Source organism: Eretmochelys imbricata, chromosome 9 (genome assembly GCF_965152235.1).
Source record: "Eretmochelys imbricata isolate rEreImb1 chromosome 9, rEreImb1.hap1, whole genome shotgun sequence".
Taxonomy (NCBI): domain Eukaryota; kingdom Metazoa; phylum Chordata; order Testudines; family Cheloniidae; genus Eretmochelys; species Eretmochelys imbricata.
Genome location: NC_135580.1, coordinates 61,179,667 through 61,205,474, shown reverse-complemented (window position 1 = coordinate 61,205,474; position 25,808 = coordinate 61,179,667). Strand labels below are relative to the sequence as shown.

General features: G+C 51.2%; 2 protein-coding genes across 4 annotated transcripts in view; one reads left to right on the top strand and one right to left on the bottom strand.

The window, feature by feature from the left end:
* The window catches only part of ELF4 (E74 like ETS transcription factor 4), a 41,853-nt gene extending 35,716 nt beyond the window's left edge, over positions 1-6,137 (top strand). For all 3 annotated transcript variants that reach the window (XM_077826240.1, XM_077826241.1, XM_077826238.1), the window contains 6 exons: positions 92-184; positions 619-762; positions 1,703-1,786; positions 3,263-3,455; positions 3,848-4,156; positions 5,157-6,137. In XM_077826240.1, the coding sequence (XP_077682366.1) occupies positions 92-184; positions 619-762; positions 1,703-1,786; positions 3,263-3,455; positions 3,848-4,156; positions 5,157-5,883 (1,550 nt within the window). In that variant the 3' untranslated portion in view covers positions 5,884-6,137. The remainder of the gene's footprint in view (positions 1-91; positions 185-618; positions 763-1,702; positions 1,787-3,262; positions 3,456-3,847; positions 4,157-5,156) is intronic.
* A 2,487-nt stretch (positions 6,138-8,624) lies between these two features.
* The window catches only part of BCORL1 (BCL6 corepressor like 1), a 46,672-nt gene continuing 29,488 nt past the window's right edge, over positions 8,625-25,808 (bottom strand). Inside the window, exon 14 of the mRNA XM_077826629.1 lies at positions 8,625-10,295. Coding sequence (XP_077682755.1) covers positions 10,016-10,295 — 280 coding nt within the window. The 3' untranslated portion in view covers positions 8,625-10,015. The remainder of the gene's footprint in view (positions 10,296-25,808) is intronic.

The window sequence follows — 25,808 nt, the reverse complement described above, 5'->3', positions numbered from 1 at the left end:
TGAAAAGCCTGGCAGAAGGTGGGTGCCCCAGGTTGGTTCCGTTCCCCCTGAAGTTGGGGGGGCTGGACTGACACAGGCTGTTACTCTGCAGGTGACGCTGAGCAGCCGTTACCCCCCATTGCAGCTGGCGAGGGCCTGCTCTGGGTGGAGTCACCCAACAACATCTTGGATGAGAAGCGCCTGCGTGAGTCGCCTTTCCTGGGCAGTGGCCCTCCCCTCTTAGGTTGTGGGAGGGACAGGGCTGGGGGCCTTCCCCTCTCACAGGGCAGGCAAGAGCCCTTCCCATCTCATGGGGAGGAGGAACTGGTCCCACCCCCTCACAGGCAGTACAAGGGCCCGTGCCCTCTCACAGAGTGGTGGCTGGGGGCCTTCCCCCACTCACGGGGGAGCATCAGGGCAAGGTGGCTCTCCCCTCCTGTGGGCGGGGTAGGAGGGTTGGAGGTGCTCACACCTAGATAGGGTCTATTTGCAGGTTAGAGGCCTTCTTTCAGGGTGGCTGCATCTTGGTGGGCAGGGGAGTCGCTGGCATGGCCCAGTCTAAGTGAGGGTCCTAGGGGCGTGATGCTGATCTGGTGCCCCATGTTTAGCCAGGCTTCCCTCCCATTGTATCCCTTGTAGTTGGTGGCACGGGGGCTTCCCTGGACAGAGGGGCCTGCCCCCTGGGTCTGGGGGAAGCCAGCGGCCTGCTCAGGTCTGAGGATGAGGAGAATCCCCTGCCTGGGTCCACCAGGAAGCAAACAGGGAAGCAGCCCAGGAGGAAAGGTAACCTGGGTCCCCTAAATCCTGTGCATGCTATGCCCTCCTCTCCCAGCAGGGCTCCTGGGGCCTGTGACATGTCCTGTTCTGTTGGCGGGGAGCGCCTGGCGCAGAGCCAGCCTCCTCATTGGCACGCACCTGCCGCATCCCCGTGAGTCCCAGCTACCAGCCCTAACCCTGCCCCAGGGCCCTGCCCAACCTGCCCGGGACATCCCACCTCCATCGCCATTCCCTGCACTGCAGCTCCCCACACACTGGCCAAACCAGCTGTCCTCCTGCCTCTCCGCCACTATGGACCAGAGACATCATTATCTTGTATCCTCCCCGCCCCTGCCCCATGACCAGTGCTGGCCCCGCCCCCAGCTCCTAGCCCACCTCCCCTGCCCAGTACCATGCACGAGGGTGTGGAGACAACATCACCCCCACTAGCTGCTCTGGTCTGAGCCTGTCTCCATCACCATTGTGTGACTCTTGAGACCCAACCCTACAGTGTTGGCCGGTCACCCCCTCCCTCACCCAGCACTGACGCACTGGAGGTGAGTGTGGTGCTGTGCAGGACTGTGATGGGAAGACAGCAACCCCGCAGTAGTGATCGCATGCTGTCCTGATCTTGAACAGCGGCAGTCTTACCCCAGCGGACGATGGCTACATTTCAGTGGGGAGGGCAGTGATTCTGGGCTGTGTACACAGCACAGTCCCAGTGTGTCCATGGAGAGACAGACAGACACTGTGTCCACAGCCTGACCTGTCAGAGGGAAGCAGCTCTCTGAAGTGAATCCAGGGGAGGTGCAGTGCCCAGGCCCCACTCAGAGGATGCTGCAGGAGTAGGAGGTCCAGCGCCTGCTGTGAGAATAGCTGGTGGCCTAGGGGAGGCCCATGGAGAGGCAGGTTGGGTGGTAGGAGGGTTGAGGCTGTGCTCTTCCTTTCTCCTGTCTTCCTCTTGCAGGTCGCAAGCCGAAGTCCCCCCGCTGCCTTTCCCCCATCACCACCCCAGGCTTTCCAATCTGCAGGAAGAGCAAGGACGGCAAAGGTAGTGAGCAGCATGGCGGCCCGTGGAGGGGGCGCAGGCTGGGAGATGTCAGGTTGGACAGGGCCACAGCAAATGGCTCCTGTAGCTTGGCAGGGAGCAGACGAGTTTGGCTCAGCGCCTGATGGGGCAAATCATCAGCCAGAGGCTGCTGAACGAATGGGAGACACTTCGTGCCTGGCTGAGCCCCCTGGCCAGTCTGACTCAGGGCAGGGAGCCTGCCCATACGCCCATCCCACCACTAGCCCGGCAGCTGCAGCAGAGTGCCCTCCTAGGGATCCCTGTGGGGCAGCTCTCTGGCCTGTGGAGTGCAGGGGACAGACTAGCTGATCACAATGGGCCCTTCTCACCTTGGGCTCTGAATGTAGCCCAGGCAGCTCCCCCAGCCCCGGCAGAGTCCCCTTTCCCCTGACAGCAGGACAAAGGGGTATCTTTGGGGGGCAGACATAGCTCAGTGGTTTGAGCATTGGCCTGCTAAACCCAGGGTTGTGAGTTCAATCCTTGAGGGGGCCATTTAGGGATCTGGGGTAAAAATTGGGGATTGGCCCTGCTTTGAGCAGGGGGTTGGACTAGATGACCTCCTGAGATCCCTTCCAACCCTGATATTCTATGATTCTATGACAAACTGCGCGCAGCAGGATGGCAGCCTGGGAAAGCTCTAGCCTCCAGCCCATGCGGGGAGGCCTAGTGGGACAGGAGCAGTCCAGTGTTGCTGTGGATAATGGTGACTTGCTCTCTGCCAGGGGCTGCTGGGTGAACTTGCTGGCTCCTGCTAATGTCCCTAGATCAGTCCAGGCTCCCTGGTCCAGGAGGCAGCATCCGTACTTGCACAGAGTTGCAGGTTCAGAGTGGAGAAAATGAGTGGTTGTACTTCCCCAGGCTCTGCCCTCTGCCCAGGCCGGGACGAGATGCCACCCGCAGGCGATGATGTTCTGTGCAGCTGTATCCAGGCCTCTCCTCCTCCTCTTTGGTGCTTGGACACCAACAGTGCTGATACTGAGAGGATTTCCCAGCAGTTCCCCTGCACTCGCCTACAGCTCTGAGCTGCTTAGCTGGTCTTGACAGATGCATCCCTCCTGTCTGTGCCTTACATGTGGTGACGGTTTCCTTGCAGCCAGGAGGGTTAGAGCCCATTGTGAAGGAGAGCTGAGACTCTGGAACACGTCAGCTGGGAGTGGCCCGCACCCGCAGTGCACTGATTAACAGCTCTCCACTCTGCCTGGGCTGTGGACCTAGGGCTTACATTCGCTACTGCTGCAGAGGGAGGGCACTCGGGCTAGCGATGGGGTGGCGCATGGGGCAATGGGCTGGCTCACGGGGGCTCAGTAGGGCCCTGACTCCTTGCCCTTAGAACAACAAGGGCTGCACTGGGCTCCTCAGCACAGGGGGCAGTTCAGAGGAGAGGAGGGTCTGGGATGCCCCTTCCCAGGGCTGTGCACTGCCTGCCCCTCACGCCCACCATTCCCTGCCCCCCCCCAGGTAACGCCCTCTACCTGTGGGAGTTCCTGCTGGCACTGCTCCAGGACAGGAACACCTGCCCCAAGTACATCAAATGGACCCAGCGAGACAGGGGCATCTTCAAGCTGGTGGACTCCAAGGCAGTGTCCAGGCTGTGGGGAAAGCAAAAGAACAAACCCAGCATGAACTATGAAACCATGGGCCGGGCACTGCGGTAGGGTCCTCCAGCTGGGGGGGTGGGGGTTGCAGGGATGGTGGCAGGAGCGGAGCGGTGTAGGGGGCTACAGTGGGGGGTGGAGAGCTGTGTCGGAGGGTGCAGCACTGATGGGGTAAGGGGGGTTCTGCAGGGGCCAGGGCGTGGAGCTGAGGTGGGGATGCAGGGGAGCGGTGGGGGGGGGGTTACAGTGCTGGGGGGAGCCCCATGGGAGGGTGCAGAGCTGATTGGATAAGGGGGGGCTGTGCAGGGGCCAGGGTGTGGAGCCGGAGTGGGGATGCAGGAGAGCAATGGGGGGTGGGTTTTGGCTCTGGAGGAGGCGGGGGGGGGGAGGTTGTGGCACTGGGGGATGGGGAGATCCCAGTACCATGCTGCATTGGTGACATCCCCAGGTACTATTACCAGCGTGGCATTCTGGCCAAGGTGGAAGGGCAGCGGCTGGTATATCAGTTCAAGGAGATGCCCAAGGACCTGGTGGTGATTGAGGATGAGGGGGAAACAGTGGGCACTGTGAACCCCAGAGCCAGCCGCTCGGCCCCCAGGCCCTCTTCCAGGACTGCCCCCCTCCAGAGTGCCCTGTTCCCCACTCGCAGCAAGAGGGAGACTGCACCAGTGACCCAGCCTCGGGAGACCACAGCTGCACCGTGTCCTGCCCCCAAGGTGCAGCGGGGAGCCAGCATGCCACCCGCCCATGCCGTGGGGTAAGTGCCTGGAGGAAGGGCAGCACAGGCTTGGGGGGGCTGCATGGACTCTGGCCACACAATGTCTCGCCCACCATTGCATTGACACTGCCTTGAGTGGAGTGGACCAGCCTCCAGGCCAGGGCTGGGCCTGGCCCGGGGGGAGGAGGTGTTTGCCCCAGGGCAGCCCCTCACAGTGGCAGCTTGTCTTCAGCAGGGCAAAGGTGCCATGGCCACTGCAGGCAGGACCCTCCAGCTCTCCTGAGAGCAGCATTGGGCAAGGGGAGTTGGGATCCAGCCAGGGCCACAGGCTCTGCCCAGCCTCTGTGCCAAACCTGGGCACAGGACCATGGCTGCCATCATGCACCCAGGCAGCGGTACCCTCCATGGCCAAGCTACCAGCTCTCTGGAGAAGTTGGCTGGACCCAGAACAAGGGGTGCAGGGCAGGCAGGTTGTGGAAAGAGGGCCGGTGATGAGTCCAGATGATGGGGCTGGAGGAGGCCAATGGTGTTGAGGGGCTCAGCGGCTCGGGAACAGGGTGACAGGGAGCCCAGCTGGTGGGACATTGCAGGGGCAGAGGGGCATGGGAGCCAAAGGGGGGATCTGGCGAGGCATGGCAGGAGAGCTGTGCTGCAGGGCAGGAAGGGAAGGTGGTAGGAGGCCCGATGGGGCGGCACAGTGAGAGGCAGTTGCGGGGGACCCGAGGCTGAGTGAGCCACGGCAGGGCAGGGCAGGGCAGGGCAGGGCAGCGGGGTTATGGTGCATGGGTGACAATCAATGCCAACACTTCAGTGTCAGCAGAGGCAGGCAGCACAGAGCCTTGGGCACACAGGCTCCAGCTGGGGGGGTCACAAGCACTGGGGCTCGTGCCTCAGCTGTCAGCGGAGGGGTGATATGGGGTGTGGTGGGGGCCTGGATGGGGAGGGAGGTGGATTTCCCATCCCCCACCTACAGTGGTTGGTGGGGCCCAGTCTGCACATTCACTCCAGCATGTGACCGTTTTCCTTTCTCCTTCCCCAGCTCCCCGCTCCTGCCCGGTCGCTTGGGGCTGGGGTCCCTGACTCTCCAGCCCATCCCACTCATCACAATGCTGGCCCTGGGAAATGCTGCCAGTTCTCCTTTTGCAAGCAGCACCCCTGCTCCGGACAGGATCCCGCTCCAGCCTGGGTTCCCCATGAATGGGTTCCCCCAGCCACTGCCAGGCCCGGGCAGCAATATCCCAGCAGCAGGCCCCCTCCTGCCTACTGCCCCCCAGCACTCCTTGTCTAGTCTGCTCCAGCCAATAGCTCTGACTGGCCAGCCAGGCACTGTTGTTGCCACCATCATTGGGACAATGGAGGCCAACGGCAACTGCCTGGCTATGCTGGATCACCCACTCCCAAGCCTGCTTTCCAGTGATCCTACCACACTCACCGGTGTACCGAAGACACAGACATCCCAGCAGGAGAGCCTGCCCGACCATGCAAAGGTCCAGGAGCTCCAGCCACTAGCTCTAAGCAGCTCCCAGGATGGCAAAGCAACAGCAGCCCTGCCAGCAGGAGGCACTGACAGCTGCACCCAACTCAGCCACCCAAAGGTTGGCTTGACACCTGTGGTGGAACTGGAATTAGCCATCAGCTCGGAGGCGGCGTTCCCTGGTGAGCGGATGGCTCAGCTCCTGACAACGCCCAGCTCTGCCCCAGGCCCTGCAGCTCTGCTGTCTCTAGGCAGTGGTGATATCAAGGAGGAAGGCTGGGATGTGGTGTGAAGTGCGCAGATGCACCCTCGGCTCCAAAGGATGCTGGGAAAGCCTAGTTCCCTGGACTGACAGGATCCAACTCAGAGCTGGGGACTGCTGGGGCCAGGAACGCTGGGAGAGGGGAGCCTCACAGGCTGCATGCCATTTGCTTCTTGCCTTCACCCATTAAAGAGACATTTTACACCAGACTCCGGTGGTGGGCTGTGGCAGGGCAGTGGCAGCACCTGGCTGTGCCACTCCTCATCTTATCCAGGAGTTGCCATCTGCAGAGACGCTAGGCCCCAATATGCAGTGTTCTGGCTTGAGCCAAGGGGCTGAGCTAGCGGCTGGGCCTCGCCCCGAGTACAGCTGCTGGAATGAGAGCTGCTCCCCATTTTCCAGGAGGGAGGGAATTCAGCTGGGCCCCTGCACTACGGCTGCTGCAGGGAGCCAGAGGTGCTGCTTGCACTGCTCTAATTGCAGGGCTCCTGGGACCTCTTCTGGCCCTAACTTGTGTCCTGGGTGCTATGACCTGTGGGCCTTGCCAGGGCGGGAGGCTGGCAAAAAGGGATGCCCTAGGCCACCTCTTATGCCCCAGGCCGCCTCTTATGCCCCAACACCCCCTAGCATACTGAGCTGTGGGGGGGGCCTCGCCTGCAATGGGGTGTCCCTGCAATGCTGGCTTTATGGGCCCTTTATGACAGTGGTCACAGAGCAGTGCTGAATAGCAGCAGCCCTTCAGGAGCCTGGTGGTGTCCACCAGGCCCAATGACCAGGGAACTGGAATAGAGCAGCCCCATGTGTAACCTGGGCCATGGAGCGAGAGCAGCAAGCCGGGGCCTGGCCTCTGTGCCAGTTAGGGGCCCATGCCTGGGCACCTACTGCCTCTGCCCCAGAAGGCATTGCAAGGGGCCCAGAGAGCCAGGGCAGAACAGGTTCAGGCTCCCACTCACACTAGCTTCATGGTGTTTCACATTCACATGCCCTATTCCCCTGCCCTGAGACCCCCCCTCACTCCCAGACTGCTAGTGCCCTCCCCCAGCCCTGAGCATCCCCACCACACTCCCAACCAAGAGGCATTTAACCCTTCCATTACCCATAGCATGTGGGCTGCAGGTCCACCGATCATGCGGCAGGGGTAGGCCTGCCTGCCTAGCATTGTTCAGAGCCCTGGTGCCATGCAATATGGCAAACCGGCTTTGGAAGAGCATCATCCACCCCCCTCCCCCCACACTGTACATGCACTGGCCCCCCCCACAAACCACAGAGTGACACTTGCCCCCTCCATGGGAGTGGCTGTGCTGGTGTATTCTGCTCCCAGCGGCTCGGTCCATTGCACTAGGGCCTGGCATCCAGCCTGCACTGTCCACATAGCACCAGTGGTGCCCTCACGAACAGGCAGCCATAGAAGCTGGGCTTAGCTGAACTACGACCACTTGTGCTTTCTCTGAGTGGTGCTTGCCATGGGGTGCTAAGGCCCCACCTGCCAGCTTCTTCATGGCCTCTTGAGGGGAGGGCATGGGCAGTATGCACATATCCCTTCCCTCTTCTGTGGGGAAGGACTGCCCCCCCCACACTCTTCCAGGGAACATACATCCCCCCGGCTGCCCCTGCTGCACTGGAACTCTCAGGCTTGCTTTCCAAGCTTGCTGGGGGTGGGGCTGTAGCACGGCCCTATGGACCTTTCCTTCAAGGTGCAGCTAGGAGACTACATGCAATGCCCCAGCACCAGGCTCTCTGCTTACAGCATCCCAAGGAGCTGCTAGGAGTGGTACAGCAGCATGGCCTTATCTCCCTGGCACCTGGCCTGACATGCCCTAACTCCCACACATCATCATCATCTACACCTGGGAAAAGGGTATGTTTGTGACACTCCCTGAGCAGCCTGCTCCACCCACTGAGCCCTCCCACATGAATACACAGGCTGGGGCAGGAGAAAAGGCCTATCACACCAGTTTCATTCCATTGCCCCTGCTCTCCACCACAGCCTGGGCTCAGTTCTTTCCCCTGCCACCACCGTTCATTAGGCCCTGGAGAGCAGACATGCCTGGGCCAAAGTCCTGGGGCTGGAGGTCTATACCTGGGCCTTCAAACCCTTGGTGGAAGTTCTTTCTTATGCTACTCACTACTGCTGCCCTGGCCTGTGAGCAGGTGCCCAGCAGCTTCTGTACACGTGTGCTGAGGTGGTTACAAAAATTGAGAGGCCAGGCCTAGGCTCCAAGGCCGGTACTACTCTCCTTGGGAATAACAGCTCCTCCATGGAACTGGGCTGAAGCACAGCTGAAGATTTAAAACGCTGAGTGAGCGAGAACCCAGCCTTGCCTTTTTGTGTCATCTTACTGTACACAGCTGCTGTAGCCATAAGCATAGGTGCCCCTCTGCTTGCAGGAAAAGGAGCAGGCTGCACTAAAGCAGTTCAGGCTACAGGGACAGAGTGGTAGAGAGAGCACCCTGCTTTCAGTTGCCTCAGCTGATCCCCAGCCTGGCAGATACAAGGCTCTAGGAGAGCACACTGGAGGAGGATGCTACCCTCAGGCAAGCAAGGGTGCAGGACTGGGTTCTCACTCAGCAGTAACAAGAGGCTGTAACAGTGGATCTCACAGTGCAGACAGCAGAGAACTCCCAGAGCCCAAGGGGCAGGGTCATTTCTCTCTCTCCACCCCGCCAGCACAGGCGTTCTCATCCCAAGAACAGTGCTTTCCCCCCGCCACTCCCCCCCACGGGTAACGGAACACTACACACACAGCGAGAGAAGAGTCAGGAGGCAGAGGGCCTGATGCAGGTTTTTCTGTACATAAGTGTTTTTTGACACCACAGCCGGTTGTTTATAATAAAACAGAAATCAGAAAGAGCAGCCAGAATACACACCCAAAGGCAATAACCCTCAGCTTAAAAAAGGAGCTGTCTGGTCCCAGGGAGGGGGAGGCAGACAAGTGGTGGTCGGGGGAGGCTACAACTGCCCCGGCTGGGACGAAACACAACACAAAGAAAAAACCACCCAACACTCCCACTGCAGGGCAGGACAGGGGAGAGCTAGGAAACAGATTGTCCAGTCCTCAGCATCCTTGTTAGCACCTGTACAATAAAACTGTACCATCTACACAGCGGTGCAGCCCTGCTCTCTGCTCCTGCCAGGGGCAGGCACTTGCCCCCTCAGGCCAGCGCTCTGCAGTAGAACTGCTCCTCTGAACAGAAGAAAGGGGCACAGGCAGCGGAGGAGAAAGGGGCCTGTCTGCATGCAGATGCTGCGTCAAGGAGGATGGCCCTCCAGCAGCAGCAGGAGCCCATGAGGATGGGAGGCAGCTGGAGTCTCTGCCTGCGGCTTTGGAGCGGCTCTCGGACTGCAGCTGCCTCTCCAAAGTGGCCCAGAAGAATCCAGAAATAAGCGATGTAAGTGAAATGCATGAGAGCCAGGCGAGCACCTGGGGGAGACTGAACCCTGGGCTGGAGAACAGCTCTCAGCTGGCCTTGCTTTTGGAAAGGAAACAGCCCCAAGAGAAGTTGGTGAGGGAGGGGGCTGCCCACAGGCCCTAAAATTTAACGTGGGGACTGTTGTGAGAGCTGGTCCCTTGCTGCTAGGCCACAGCAGTTCGGTCACTGGACAGCTAGCTACTCATGGGAGAGCAGTGTCCTCTGGGCGCATCCTGGGAGAGGGGCCAGAGGAAGCCCTCTTCACCACAGCCTGGGACTCAAATAATCACAGTGATACAGACTCAGCAGAAACAAAAGAAACATTACAAATTAAATACTAATTAAATAAATACTATGGAAGACATTGCGGGGAGGGCAGCTTTTGAGAGAGAGGCGCAGTTCTATGGGGCGGGGCAGGGCAGAAGCACCCACTGTCCCTCACTTCAGAGCCCATGGTCCTACAGCCAGGAGGCCCAGCTAAGGTAGCCCAGTGGGGCAGGTCCAAGCTTTCCGGCTGAGCTAGAAGGGGACCTGCAGAGAGCTGCATCTGCTGCTGCTCATTAGAAAGGGACCCTGGGAAGTCCTTGGAGACAAGTGGAGTCTCTCCCCAGTCGGAGTTCAGGGGCTGCAAGGAGAGAGCAAAACAGCCAAAGACTCCAGGCCCCGCTGCTGGCATTGAAAAGGCTGCTTCCCATCAGTCCATATTATTGCCTCATGACGCAGTCCGATGCGGGGAGAGCTCCAGCCCCCGTCAGCTGCTCCAGGCCTGGAACTCCACTGCTGAGCCCAGGAGCTGCAGTAGCTCTGGCTCGTAACGCACCAGCTCCACAGTCTCTGCAGGGCCCTGGGGGCGTGGCTCGGGGCTCTCTGGCACCTCCTCCTGGGCCAGCAACTGGCTCGAGGACACCTGACGCTGGAACTCCGCCTTGGGCAGGGTAGCAATTTCAAAGTGCGGGAAGCGAGCCTGGAATATGCGGGAGGAAAGCTTCAGCCTCTTGAGAACGTCAGAGAAGAGAAACCAATTGCAGGGCCTGTGAGAGCAGTGAGAGAGGCACAGATTAGTGAGGAGGGACCGATTCTACATCCTCCCCCACCAGCACAACAGGAAACAGCCCAGCCACACAGATCCAGCACAAGGTGGGCTATTAGTTGGTGTCTGCTAATCACATGAAAATTGGCTCCTCTGCACCTATCTAGGACAGAAAGGGAAAAAAGCCGCATAACAAGGGACTTTAATTTGAACAACATATACTGGAGGTCTCATGCTGTCAGGACTAAAATGTCCTTGTAATTTCTAATGTTATAGACAACAATTTCCTACCTCAAAAAGCACTGCAGCTAACACTGGGGAATGCTATGACAGACCTAGACAGAGAGGACCTGATCACTGAACTAAAATGAATGGTAATTTAGGTACAAGTGATCAGGACTTGATCACATTTATAACATGCACGTAGAATAAAGTCCAAATCAGTGCTATATGTAGCTGGTGCTTCAAAAAGGGCCAAGCTCACAAAGCTGAAAACAATTATGAGCCAAATCTGCTGAGAGGAAGAATTTATTCAGAAAAATGTGATTGATCATTAGGAATTGTTTAAGAAAGCTTTAATAGACTCCTAAAAAAAAAAATCAACCATCAAGGAAGAAGGCAGTATTGGTTTAAAAAACAACTTAGAAGTGAAAGCAGCTATAAAATTTTTTAAAAATATCTATAATAAATAGAAGACAGGGGAAGCTGATAGTAACAAATACAAATCAGAAGCTAGGAATTGCAGAAAATTGATAAGGGAAGCAAAGACACAAGGAGAAATCTACAGCCAGTAGAGTTAAGGAAAATGAGAAGGAGTTTTAAAAGTATAACAGGAACAAAAAGAATTCTAACAATGGTATGGGTCCATTAACTAGATGGAAATGGAATTATCAATAATAATGAAGAAAATGCAGAAGTGTTCAATAAATATGTCTGTTCTATATTTGGCAAAAAACAGATGACAAACATATCATATGATTACACTCTTTCCATTCTGTTTAACATTCTCGCTGGAGGATGTTAAACAGCATCTACTTAAGTTAGACATTTGTAACTCAGTAGGTCTGGATAACTTGCATCCAAGAGTTTTAAAAGAGCTGACTGAGGAGCTCACTGGATTGTTAATGTTAATTTTCAATAAGTCTTGGAACACCAAGGAAGTTCCAGAAGACTGGAAGAAAGCTAACATTGTGCCAATATTTTAAAAGGGTAAATGGGATGATTCGGCTAATTACAGGCCTGTCAGTCTGACACTAATCCCCATATGATGGAGTGGCTGATATGGGACTTGATTAATAAAGAATTAAAGGAGGACAATATAATTAATGCATTCAACATGGCTTTGTGGAAAATAGATCCTGTCAAACTAACTTTTTTTTTTCCTGACAAAATTACAAGTTTGGTAGATAAACGTAATACTGCTGATACTTAGATTTCTGTAAGGCATTTGACTTGCTACAGCATGACATTTTGATTAAAAACTAGAAAGATTAAAATTAACATGGCACACATTAAATGGATTAAAAACTGGCAGATACATGTCAAAATGTAATAGTGAACAGGGAATCATCAAGCGGGATGTGTTTCTAGTGGTGTCCTGCAGGGATCAGTTCTTTACCCCATGATATTTCACATTTTTATTAATGACCTGAAATAAACCAAAATCATCACTGATAAAGTTTGCAGATGACACAAAAATTGGGGGAGAGGTAAATTATTAACACAACAGAAAGAGAGATCTGGATCGCTTGGTAATCTGTGTGCAAGGAAACAACATGTATTTTAACATGTCTAGATGTAAATGCATACACCTACGAACAAGGAATGTAGGACATACTTCTAGGATAGGGTCTCCATCTTGCAGAGCAGTGACTCTGAAAAAGATTTGGGGGAGGTGGTGGATAATCTGCTGAACATGAGCTTCCAATGCGACTCTGTGGCCAAAAGAGCTAATGCGATTCTGGGATGCATAAACAGGGGAATCTCAAGTAGGAGTACAGAGGTTATTCTACTTTGTATTTGCCACTGATGTGACTTCTACCAGAATCCTGCGACAAGTTCTAGTGACCACAATTCAAGAGAGATGTTGATAAATTGGAGAGGGTTCAGAGAAGAGCCATGAGAATGATTAAAGGATTAGAAAGCATGCCTCTGAGTGACAGACTCAAGGAGCTCAATCTATTTATCTTAACAAAAAGAAGGTTAAGGAGTGACTTGATTATAGTCTATAAATACCTACATGGGGAACAAATATTTAATAGTAAGCTCTTCAATCTAGCAGCGATAACACAATCCAATGGCTGGAAGTTGAAGCTCTATAAATTCAGACTGGAAATAAGGTGTACATTTTTAACAAAGAGGGTAATTAACCATTGGAACAACTTAGCAAGAGCTGTTGTGGATTCTCCATGAAGGACCATTTTTAAATCCAGACTGGATGTTTTTCTAGAAGATCTGCTCTAGGAATTATTTGGGGGCAGTTCTACGGCCTATAGCATACAGTACATCAGACTAGATGATCACAATGGTCCTTTCTGGCCTTAGAATCTATGAGGCTAGGGCCTCCCCTCCAAAGCCACATTGAACAACCCATCCCCCACAATGCCAGGGATCAAGAATTCAGGCCTGCCCTTGACTCTGTCTTGTCCTGGGAGTTGGAGCCCATTACAGAAGGAAGAAGCCACTGGCCAGACTGGCTAGTGAAACTGACACCTTGCTGGGCAAGTGCACTTCATGGCCTAATCTCCACTGGAGCACTCACATGCTGGGCCCCTGTGCTCCCCTCAGGCTTGAACTGGTTGCCTCCCGTTCCAGCCCAACTCACGGAGTCAAGGAAGGGGAGGAGCAGTTACCGCCTCTCCCCCCCCACCATGCACACCTTTTGAATGCCCCCAATTGTCCCCTGCTCATCCTCACACTCCCTCTTCCTGAGATAAATGCCCAAGACTTTCCCACTCTGGAAGTTCAGTCACTCCATGCCCTGCATGATCGCAGGGCTTGACATCCCTCCAGACCTCTCTCCCCACAAAGGAACAAGTCTTCCTGCACACCCCCAGGTCCTCAAGCCCCATGTGGAATGACCCTGAGTGACTGGCTTTCATGCACCTGGGACCTGCTGCTTTTGAGTTCTCCCTGCAAAGTAACAGCAGCAGCATGATACCTTAAACAGGCACCACGGCAGCTTCTCTCCCTGCACAGGCTCACCCAAGCCGATTGGCTAGTGTGGGCTGGACCAGGAAGATGCATCTCACAACAAGCTCTGCAAGTCAGCCACCTCAGATGCTCGTGACCAAGTTGCACAGCAGTGCTCCCTGCCCCCAGCTCCAAGGGCAGATCTAGGACTGTCAGCAAGAGTGTGATGCTGATCTCAGTAACTGATGTGGTCCCTACAGATGCCACATCCCAAACTAGGCAGTGCTTTCAGGATTAAAGCCAACAGCTGCTTTAAAGGGACAGCCCGCTAGGAAAGCGCAGCTCGGTTTGAGCATTTGGTCCCTGCAGAGTTACCTGCAATCTCCCAGATTCCTATAACACACAGAATTTCCAGTCAGTCTCTCTCTGCATTGGTTCCCTTTGTTTGTTTGTTCGTTCACTGAGGCTCCTTGGGAACCCATGAGTAGCCAGGGGCCCCATGGCTATGACAGTGAATCTCTCTGGCAAGGGATGGCTGTACCACAGTAGCAGTGGAGCAACCTTAAGCCTCATCAATTCCTCATGGTACTTTCCCCTTCTAACCACTCTGAGGGTGGCGAGCCAGCCAGGTCCCTCTGAAGCAGGCACTGCCTGAAGTGGATGAGGAGATATGGAGCAGTGTCATGGAAGCCCAAAATAGCTCACGAACCCCTGAAGGTAAATGCTGAGCTGAAAGGATCCCCCATGAGAAGGACCTCTGATGGATATTAAATTGCCCAACATGGCCCCTAAAACCTTGTACAAGGGTGCAGAGCCTTCTACCAACTACCATCTCCTCCTGCTGGACCCTCAGGGGCAGATAAGTAGCAGAGCATGATCAATGAAAGACTGCCAACTGCAGCAGCCCGGACATGTGATGTGTCTGCACAGCCAGAAGATCACTGACCCTGACCCGGTCCTGTCTGTGAACTATTCCCAGGCCAGAAACTAGAATGATAGGGATCCAGGCCTGGAGGACTCCAGATTAATCCAGAGCTGTCTTGTCAAAGTCATAGAGTGTAAGGCCAGAAAGGATCACCTAGTCTGACCTCCTGTATATAACAAGCCACCAACACCACCCAGCACTCACACACTGAACCCAACAACTGAGATGAGACCAAAGTATCTCAGTCCACAGGAGACTAGACTGTTATGTGCTACAGGTAGAGAACAAGGCACACTGTATCTGAGGCCCCTGCTATGGCAGGGAGATGATTAAGTGAGAGATACCCAGATAATCCAGGCAAGTGACCCGCACCCACACACACTGCAGAGGAAGGCAAAACCCCCCAAAGTCACTGCCAATCTGACCTGGTGGAAAACTCCTTCTCAGCCACCTATGGCAATCAGCTAGACCAGGGGTAAGCAAACTTTTTGGCCTGAGGGCCAAAACGGGGTGCAAAACGGTATAGAGGGCCAGGTAGGGAAGGCTGTGCCCCCGCAAACAGCCTAGCCCTGGCCCCCTATCTGCTCCCCATCCAACCCCCACTGCTCCTTGTCCCCTGACCGCTCCCTCCCAGGGTCCCCTGCCCCAAACTGCCCCCCAGGACCCACCCCCATCCAACGCCCCCTGCTCCCTGTCCCTTGACTGACCGCTGGCCCCTATTCACCCCCCTGCCGACAGGCCCCCCAGGACTCCCACGCCCTATCTAACACCCCCGACCGCCCCAGAACCTCCGCCCCGTCCAACCGTCCTCTACTCCCTGTCCCCTGACTGCCCCCCAGGATCCCCCACCCCTAACCGCTCCCTGTCCCCTGACTGACCCCTGAGACTCCGTACCAAACCCCCGCATTGCCGCTCGTGTGTCGCCGCCACCCCCTTACCATGCCACTCAAAGTGGCAGGAGCATGCAGTTCTGCTGCCCACACGGCAGCGTGGCTGGGGGGGGAGGGGGGGATAGAAGGGGAGGGGCCAGGGACTAGCCTCCCCGGCTAGGAGCTCAGGGCCAGGCAGGAGGGTCCCGCGAGCCAGATGTCGCCCGCAGGTCATAGTTTGCCCACCTCTGAGCTAGACCCTGAGCATGTGAGCAAGAACCATCCAGCCAAGCACCTGGGAGAGAGAGAATGCTCAGTGCCACCTCAGAGCACTGGCCCACCCCATCCTATGTCCCATCTCCAGCCGAGGCCATCCCTGATGTTTTAGAGGAAAGAGATTTTAAAAAAACAGATAGAATACATGGGCGGGGAAGAGGGAGAATCCCTTCCTGACCCTTGCAGATGGCGGTCTGAAGCCCTGAAGCATAAACTTTTAGAAACATAAAATAATCTAGAAGAGACCCTCCGCCCCCGGGGCTACCAAGCCCATCCCCCACTATCAAAAGCAACCCCATCATACAATCAGACTCAGAAATTTTGTCCCACTCTCTCTCAAAACTGATTAAGTTGTTTGCCTTCACAACTTGTACTAGAAGGCTGTTCCTGAACCTCACTACTCGGATGGTTAGAAACCTTCTTCTAACTTCCAGCCCAAAATTTGTTCATGGCCAGTTTATACTCATTTGTTCTTGTGCCAACAGCATCCTTTATCTCAAAGAGCTCTTCTCCAACCCTGGTATTTACCTTCCTGATGTATTTACAGAGAGCAAACAGATCCCCTTTCAGTCTTCTCAGGGCTAAGCTAAATAAGCCAAGCTCTTCCCATCTCCTCTTGTAAGATAGGCCCTCCATTCCCCTGGTCTTTTCTGCACCTGTTCCAGTCATGGGTGACTGGAATTGTACACAGAATTTCAACGGCATTAATACTTCCCAGCCTCCACTAGAAATGCCTTGCCTGATACATCCTAGGATCACATTTACCTTTTTTACAGCTGCATCACATTGGTGGCTCATAGTCATCCTGACGACCCAGTCATCCAAGTCTCTCTCCATCTCTGCCCTTTCCAACTGATGAGCCCCAGCTTGTAGCAGAAATTCTTATTATTAGACCCTAAGTGCATTGAACTTCATCCCATTTCTGTCACTCCAGTCTTCAAGTTTATTCAGATCTTCCTGTATAATGTTCTGATCTTCCTCTGTACTGAAGATGCCTCCCACCTTTGTATCATTGGCAAACTACATTAGCACACTCCTGCTTTTTGTGCCAAGCTCGTTAATAAAAACATTGACTAAGACGGTCCCAAGGCCAATCCATGAGGCACTCCACTAGTAACCTCCCTCCTGTCCGATAATTCACCTTTCACAACAACCTGTTGCCTTCTTCCATTTAGTCAGTTCCTTATCCACCTTACAATGCTTGTACTGATCCCCATTCTCCATAATTTATTTAATAATTTCCCATGTGGTACTGTGCCAAATGATTTACTGAAGCACAAGTATATTAGATCTGCTGCACTTCCCTTCTCTAAAAGAATCAGTTATTGTCTCAAAGAAGGAAGTCAGGTTACCTTGGCACGATCTACCTTTGGTAAATCTATGTTGCATCACATCCAACTCTACCATTTAACTCCATGAATGTAATTATCCTTTCCTTCACAATTTGTTCTAAAGCCTTGCAAGACTAACGAGTATGTTATTGCCCAGTTCACTTTCCCCTGTTTCTTAAATAGAGGTACATTGTTAGCTATTCTCCAGTCATATGGTACTACCCCTGAATAGACTAGTGAGGTCATTAATATCTAGTGATGGCTTCTTGAGTGAGGGCCTGGTCTCATTACCATCAAACTCACTTTAATTGCAAGAAGGCGCTAGCAGCTGGTCTAACAAAGTGTTCCAGCTAGGTATTAGCAGTTGGTGCTATTTGGAAACTGTCTGCCAGTTGCTTTGAGAGAAGACAGTTACAGCACTGCTTTGTGATAGTGGTCTCTAACACTGCATTGGAACTCAAACAGGACAAAAGCAAGCCTGCAATCAGCATGTGAGTGAAGATCTGGTGGTCTCATGGCCTGCCAGATGTAGCAATAAATGTACACATGCTTGGGATGCTGGAAAATCCAGCTATCAGCAGTAGTCCAGCTCTGGTGATGGCAAGAGAACACCTGGCACTTCTGTCATTCCCAGGCACAGGCTTCAGTAACTTACACTTATGGGGAGTACACAAAAATCCTGAGAAATTCCATCAACTGCACTGTGTTGGGTGAAGGTCCAAGTTGCACTCATAAACACTCTGAAGTCAGGGAAGGCCAAAGTTCGCACTGAGCCCACCTCAGTCACTGCTCAGCTTTCAAGGCTGTCAGAACAGCTGTATGATATACTATTTTTTCAATAATGCAGTATGTGCATGTCTTTAAGCCTCTATCATAATGCCTTATTACATGAGGGCTGGCATCCTCTGACTTCTGGCTGCTAACTGTCTAGCCTTAATGAGCCCTGTGTTTTCTGATGGAATTTCCTAGGTCTATAAAAAGGAAGAAAGGATGCTCCCATGAACCTTGCGAAATCCACTGTGGGAGCTCATTCTCCTGCAGCCCTTAAGAACTATCCTTACAAGATAGGCAGGGACCGAGGAGGCCCAGTTCTCCTCTTGTTCCAAAGAGGAAAGTCAGTCTGGAATTCACTGGGCTCCTCCTCAGGTGGTATTTTGAAGCTGCACAGGGACATATCCAGGAAGGTCTCAGGCCCAGTCTTTGGTACAAGTTGCTGGCCTAACACACAGACTTGATTTGAGGTGGGGAAATCAGTGGCAGCTAGAAGGAAGGCCAAACCAGGCACCATTCAGCTTCTATCTTAATTTGAAATAAAGCATCCAATGCAGAAGTCTTCCTGAACTGTGGTCTCTTTGTCAGATATAGGGTTATGTGCATAAAAACTGTGTGTCAAATTATTTGCAGCACATAATGACCTATGTGCATACCACAACATGTGGTGAAAAGACTTCAATGTAAGCTCTTTGGGACTTGTCATGTTGTGTTCTTGTGTAACAGCTAGCACATAAGGGCAGTCTCTGGGCAAGAGCAAACAATATAGATGCCAAAAACTTCACCAGCTGAATTGTACTGGTTGCTCCTTCACAGCTGCCAGAGACCTCCCTCCTCCAAATGTAGTGTGATGTCCAAGTGCCACATTCACAATAGCTGCGGTCCTCCACAGCGAAGTATAGTCATACATTGCATATACATACAATACATGTACCGGGCTGTACTGTGTCCATGTGGATCTGAGAAACTCTGCCTGGACTGGACAAGCAGGGTGGGAATGCGGACCAGGTACCAAAGGAAAGCTGGGGTGGTGCCCCTCCCAGTTTTTGTTATGATGCATCAAGAAAAGCTGAAGTGTCCATTGCCGCCCACCGGAGTTTTTATTTCTACTTCATTTTAAGCATGAGAAATTCAGATCCTGTCTAGACTGATGGGCTGAAGAACTAGTGCAATGGTGAAATCACAAGAGTCAAGAGAGTAAAAGCTGAGCAATTAAGGGAAAGGAGTTTTTACATCTTGTAACAAGAATTGTACTATAACTAAATCAGTTTAGAAACTGGTTTAGTTTAACTGGTGCCAAGCCCCTCATGTGGGCACTAAGCTAAAGTCACTTTCAGGCCTCTCAAATCTATTTCAGAGCATCTATACTTGGGGGCTGCACCACTCAACTACGTCAGGGCCTAACTGATTTAATTAAACAGTACAATGTGTGTCTGTAAAGAAGACTTAAGGCAAAAAACTAGTGAAAAAACCCTCACGTTCCAGCCCTTCCTTTATAAGTCAAAGAAACAAAAACAATGCAGCAGGATAAACCCAATTTTTTAAACACTCTTTTGCATGGTCACTGCCAGTTAAAGCATGCAAGAAAAACGAGGGGCGATTGTTATGAAGATCTGCATTGTTTTATTTTGGCATCACGACTGGGTGAAGCTCAGAATATGGCCGTCTGAGGAAATACCACCACTTATTTCCACCTCCTCTCTGTCCTCTGCAAACTGGCACTGGACACATTTCCCTGTCAAAATTACTTACACTGGAGCCTTTCAGTTTTTGCAATTGAAAGTTAAACACTAAACACTGCCACTTGAAATGTCTGTCTGCTATAACAGTAACCCACTTAGTGATGAGCAATGCTAAGGGCTTTTGAGTTTCTGGCTATCAATCCTATCCATGAGCACATGTCCATTTAGACAGTAGGAATATGTAAATGGGGAAACATTCACATTTTTCCAGTAAGCAGGGACCGAAAGAGGAGTGATCATTTTTATGTTGCCTTTTTGTTTGTTTGTTTTTTGCAGTTTAAGCAAAATATTATAGTCCTATCAATAGCAGTCATGAAGAGTTTGAAAGAAAAGTCCTTTTCACATCAAAAGCTAAGGTTTGCAAGTCAAGGTGCATGCCATGAACTCAGTCAGGAAAATCCACCTATTGACACATCACCGTACTCCAGAATCTCAGCTGAAGAATATTTCTAAGAGTGCATTTATGCTAGAACATAAAAACGGCCATACTTGGTCTGACCAATGCTCCATAGAACCAAGTATCCTATCCCTGACAGTGGCTAATGCCAGATGCTTCAGAGGAAATGAACAGAACAGGACAATTGAGTGATCCACCACCTGTTGTCCAGTCCCACCTTCTAGCAGTTGGAGGTTTAGAGACACCCGGAGCATGGGGTTGGGTTCGTAACTATCCGGCTAATAGCCATTGATGGACCTATCCTCTATGAACTCATCTAATTCTTTTTGAAACCAGTTATAGGTTTGGCCTTCACAACATCCCATGGCAATGAGTTCCACAGGTTAACTATGCATTACATTTTAATCCTGCTGCTTATTCATTTCATTGGGTGAGCCCTAGATTCTTGTGTGATATGAAGAGGTAAATAACACTCTTATTCACTTTCTCCATAGCATTCATGATTGTATAGACCTTTATCAAATCCTCCCCACCCCAGTCATCTCTTTTCCAAGCTGAACAATTCCAGTTTTTTTATTCTCTCCACCTATGGAAGCTGTTCCATACCCCAATCATTTTTGTTGCCTTCTCTATATCTTTTCCAATTCTAATGTGTCTTTTTTGAGATGGGGCAACCACATCTGCATGCAATATTCAAGATGTGGGTGTACGATGGCCTTATATAGTGGCATTATGATATTTTCTGTTTTATTATCTAAACCTTTCCTAATAGTTCCTGACCCCATTAGCTTTTCTGACTGCCGCTGCACATTGAGCGAATGTTTTCAGAGAACTACCCACAGTGACTCTTTCTTGAGTGGTAACAGCTAATTTGGACCCCATCGTTTTATATGTATAGTTGGGATTGTGTTTTCCAATGTGCATTACTTTGCACTTATCAACATTGAACTTCATCTGCCATTTTGTTTCCCAGTCACCCAGTTTTGTGAGACTCCCATGTAACTCTTCACTCTCAACTTTGGTCTTAACTATCTTGAGTAATTTTGTATTGTCTGCAAATTTTGACACCTCACTGTTCACCTCCTTTTTACAGATCATTTCTGAATACATTGAGCAGCACAGGTCCCAGTACAGATCCTTGAGGGAGCCTGCTACTTCCATTTCTCCATTGTGAAAACTGACCATTTATTCCTACCCTTTGTTTCCTATCTTTTAAGCAGTTACTGATCCAGGAGAAAGAAAAGGAGTACTTGTGACACCTTAGAGACTACCAAATTTATTAGAGCATAAGCTTTTGTGAGCTACAGCTCACTTCTAGTCTCTAAGGTGCTACAGGTACTTCTTTTCTTTTTGCGGATACAGACTAACACGGCTGCTACTCTGAAACCTGATCCAGGAGAGAATCTTCCCTTTTATTCCATGATTGCTTAGTTTGTTTAAGAGCCTTTGGTGAGGGACCTTGTCAAAGACTTTCTGAAAGTCCAAGGGCACTGTATCCATTGGATCATACTTGTCCACATGCTTGTTGACTTCCTCAAAGAATTTTAATAGATTAGTGAGGCGTGACTTCCCTTTCCAAAAGCCTTGTTGACTCTTCCCCAGCATCTCGTGTTCATCTATGGGTTTGATCATTCTGTTCCTTACTATAGTTTCAACCACTTTTACAGGCTAGTAAGACTACCTTTAGTACCAGGCATTGCCAGGATTGCCTCTGGATCCTTTTTTAAAAAATCAGCATTGCATTAGTTACCCTCCTGTCATCTGGCACAAAGGCTGATTACATAGCCACACAAAGCCTACACAAAGCCATAAATTACATACCACAGCTAGTAGTTCTGCGATTTCGTATTTGAGTTCTTTCACAACTCTTGGATGAATACCATCTGGTCCTGGTGACTTATTTCTGTTTATCAGTTTGTTCCAAAACCTCCTCTACTGACACCTCAATCTGGGACAGTTCCTTAGATTTATCACCTAAAAAGAATGTTTCATGCATAGGGGTCTCCCGCATATCCTCTTCAGTGAAGACTGATGCAAAGAATTCATTTAGCTTCTGAACAACAGCCTTGTCTTCCTTGAGTGCTCTTTTAGCACCCCGACCATCCAGCGGCCCCACTGTTTGGCAGGCTTCCTCCTTTTGATGTACTTAATTTATTTATTGCTATGAGTTTGTGTGTCCTTAGCTGGTTGCTCTTTGAAGTCTTTCTTGGCCTGCTTTATTATACTTTTACACTTGATTGCAAGAGTTTATGCTGCTTTCCATTTTCTTCAGTAGGATCTGACTTCCAGTTTTTAAAGGATGTCTTCTTGCCTCTAACTGCCTCTTTTACTCTGCTGTTTAGCCGTGGAAGCTGGAGGTGCAATACCCAGCTTGTGTAGATGAATATGCACTAGCTCTTATTGAGGTAGGGAGTTAAAAATAGCAGAGTAGCCACGGTGGCAGGGGCAGCTGCTCAGGCTAGCACCCCAGAGTACAATCCCATACATCCTAAGTACGTATTCAGGTGGTTAGCCTAAGCTGCCAGAGCTATACTGTTAGCACGTTTATCTACCCAAGCTGGGAACTACACTTCCAGCTGTAGCATGGATGTACACTTAGCAGTTGGAATGGTTCGTTCATCTGAAGGGGAAATTAGCACTGAAGCCCAACATAATGGTAGTGTTCATATTAACTCACTTACTACTGATCGTTTTAACTGCAAAAAACGGTTACTTACTTTCTCGTAACTGTTGTTCTTCGAGATGTGTTGTTCACATCCATTCCACATTAGGTGTGCGTGCGCTGCGTGCACGAGCATCAGAAACTTTTTCCCTTAGCGGCTCCCGTCGGGCTGGCGGGGCCCCCCCGAGTGGCACCACTGTGCCGTGCATATATACCCCTGCCGGCCCGACCCCCTCCAGTTCCTTCTTGCTGGCGACTCCGACAGAGGGGTAGGAGGGTGGGTGGTGGAATGGAAGTGAACACCACATCTCGAAGAACAGTTATGAGAAAGTGCTTGTTCACATCCATTCCACATGAGGTGAATTACAAGCTTATTTCTGGAGGAGGGTAGGAGTCACGGAACAACTGCTCGGAGGACCGCTCTGCCAACTGCTGCGTCCTCTCTGGCCTGCTGGTTGACTGCATAGTGGGTCATGAAGGTGTGCACCGAGGACCAGGTGGCTGGTCTACAGATCTCCTGGATCGGGACCTGTGACAGGAACGCCATGGAAGTCGCCTGCGCCCTGGTCGAGTGGGCTGTGATCATCGGGGCCAGAACACCTGCGAGCTCATAGCATGCCCGGATGCAGCAAGATGAAATCCGCTGCGCCGACACTAGGCGGCCTTTTATCCTCTTGGCTACAGCCACAAATAGCTATGTGGATTTGCGAAAGGGCTTGGAGAGCTCCAAATAGAACGCCAGCGCTCAACGCACATCCAGGGCTCCGGGCCCGGCAGCTGCAATGCGGCCTCCATCAACAGTTGCTTTAGGCAAAAGTCTCTTTCTTTCCTTGTCCTTGACTTAAACGCCTTGCAAATCTTACACCTTTCAGTTTGATGTCCGTCTCCCAGGTTACGTAGACATGAGTCGTGGAATGTCACTAACTGGCATAGGTTTGCGGCACGTGGTGCAAGCCTTGAAGCCGTGGGTCCGGGGCAGGTGCTGGAGGCCTCCAAGCACCTAATGATTTAAGTGTCCACAGTCTGTATGTGGACTAACTGATAACAGCTACTCTAAAGGCTGGGGGTTGTTCCAACGCCGCCATGGACGGTAAGAAGGAACTGGAGGGGGTCGGGCCGGCAGGGGTATACATGCACAATGCAGTGGCACCACTCGGGGGGCCCGCCGGGAGCCGCTAAAGGAAAAAGTTTCCAACACTCGTGCATGCAGCGTGCGCACACCTAATGTGGAATGGATGTGAATAAGCACTCGAAGAAGAACTGTACTTATCCTACAGTTTGAAGCAATCTCCCGGGTGCCAAGTGGCCCAACTGTCCTCTCCTCAGCTGCCCCTGCATACGTATAGGGTGCAGCTACATGGTGTCACCACAAAAAATCCGTGGCATATTGAAAAGAATCCATGGCCCACGCAGGAGAATTCAGGTTCAGTTTGCCATGACAGATGCCTTGATTCTAAGAGAAGCATAGTTTCAGCCATAACTAGGGAGCCTTGACTGAGCCCTGTGTTAATACTTTTTGTGTTCAGAGTGCTTTACATACATCAGCTAAGCCTCAACCCCTCACCCACACAGTGAAGTGGGCACTGGCCCCATTTCACAGATGGAGAAAACAAAGATGAATACTCAAAATTACAGCTGCGCAAAATTTTTCAGAGAAATAGATTTGCCAAAAGCCTCAGTTTTGGTAGTCTCAAAACTCTCCCTGAATTTGACACAAATTCATTAAATAGTTTTGGCCAGAAATACTTTTCAGGTTAGATTCACAAACCGGTAAGTGTGGGTCTGTCCTCACCATGACCTGACATTTGTTTTTGATTTTTCAGGGTTGCCAACGAACTGAAACCCCCCACTTAATTGCCCCACTCAACTCAAGGCTCTGTTTACGCTAGGATGCTTCCCCCCATTGCTACAACTGGCACAGCTCAACTTGTGGGGGTGCTAGTGTAGACAGGGCATGGGGGTGTTTAAGTACTGTGTCGCTTAGACTTGAGCAGAGTCAGATGACATACATGATGATTAAAAAACCCAGCAGCAGAGGCGAGTCTCCACAAGCTGCTGCTGTTACTGCCACTCTTGGAGCTGAACAGAAGCAAGTGCAGCTATGGAGGGAAAAACGAAGACAGGTTTCCTAGTGTATGAAGAGCTCAGGTTCCTGAGTATGGCAAGCCAAGAGTAACTAATTCCTAGCAGAATGCATCTACCACTGCCATACTGTCCCACAGGGATATCCCTGCAGGTCTTCAACTGGCAATGTGCTTATGCCAGAAAGATTAAAGATTGATAGGCCTTGTGATTTTATCCTAGCTAATGTAACTGTAGATGTCACTCATATACATGCATTTACTCTAGCTATGAAATGTATCCATCTGTTTGCCTCAATGTCCTGCAGAAAAGAGTTCATCAGGGAACTCATATTACATCCTAAGTAGTTCTTAAAAGCACTTCACTTCGAAAAAAGATTATTTCTTAAGTATTTTGAAATGACATGTCTTTTAATCCAGTGACTCCTGTGCTTGTTTTATGGAAAAGGGTAAATAAGAATAACTTTACATTTGTAAATGTATCCCAAAAGATCTCCACCCAATTCTTTACAACACTGAAACACACCCACCTCTGGGGCAGGAAGTCAGAGCTGTAAAAGTGTTCAGCAATACTAAACAAGAGTTTAGGACAGGAAGTTCACAAACAAATGAACTACAGAAACTGTTGCTCTCATCTGCATTTTTCATTCTTTTATAGGCCTCTGTCTGAGCTCCTTCCTAAACCACATAGCCTGGGGCGTTTTATTCTCTTCTTGAATGGAATTCCCCCCATGTCTCACAACTCTGCTCTTGTCTGGACCTTTCACACCTCTGTGCTATTCTCCACCCAAAAGTTCAGGATTTCTGACCTCTTATTTTTGTCTTTTTATTTGGGGTTTGTAAGGCATGCATCCTCCCTTCCATTCCTGAATGGAATAATGGTCCATATTCTATGCTTTTATGAGACAACTCTGTGCAGTGGGTAGTTCACCAAAATGGGAACCAAGAGACTTGAGTACTATTCCTGACTCTGTTACTGACTTGTTGTGTAACCTTGGGGAACTTGCAACCTCTCCATGCCGCCACCGCCCAACTATCACATAATGATAATGTTTGCAGTGGTGCTAAAGCTGTGTTGGTCCCAGGATATGAGCGACAAGGTGGGTGAGGTAATATCCGTTAATGGACCAACTTCTGTTGGAGAGAGAGAGAGAGAGAAGCTTTTGAGCTACACAAAGCTCTTCTTCTTCTGACCTGAGGAAGAGCTTTGTGCAAGTTCAAAAGCTTGTCTCTCTCACCAACAGAAGTTGGTCAGATCAGGATAATGACATTTCGCCCATCTTGGCAAAGTGCTTTGAGACCTACCAATGGAATATGCAAGGTACGTG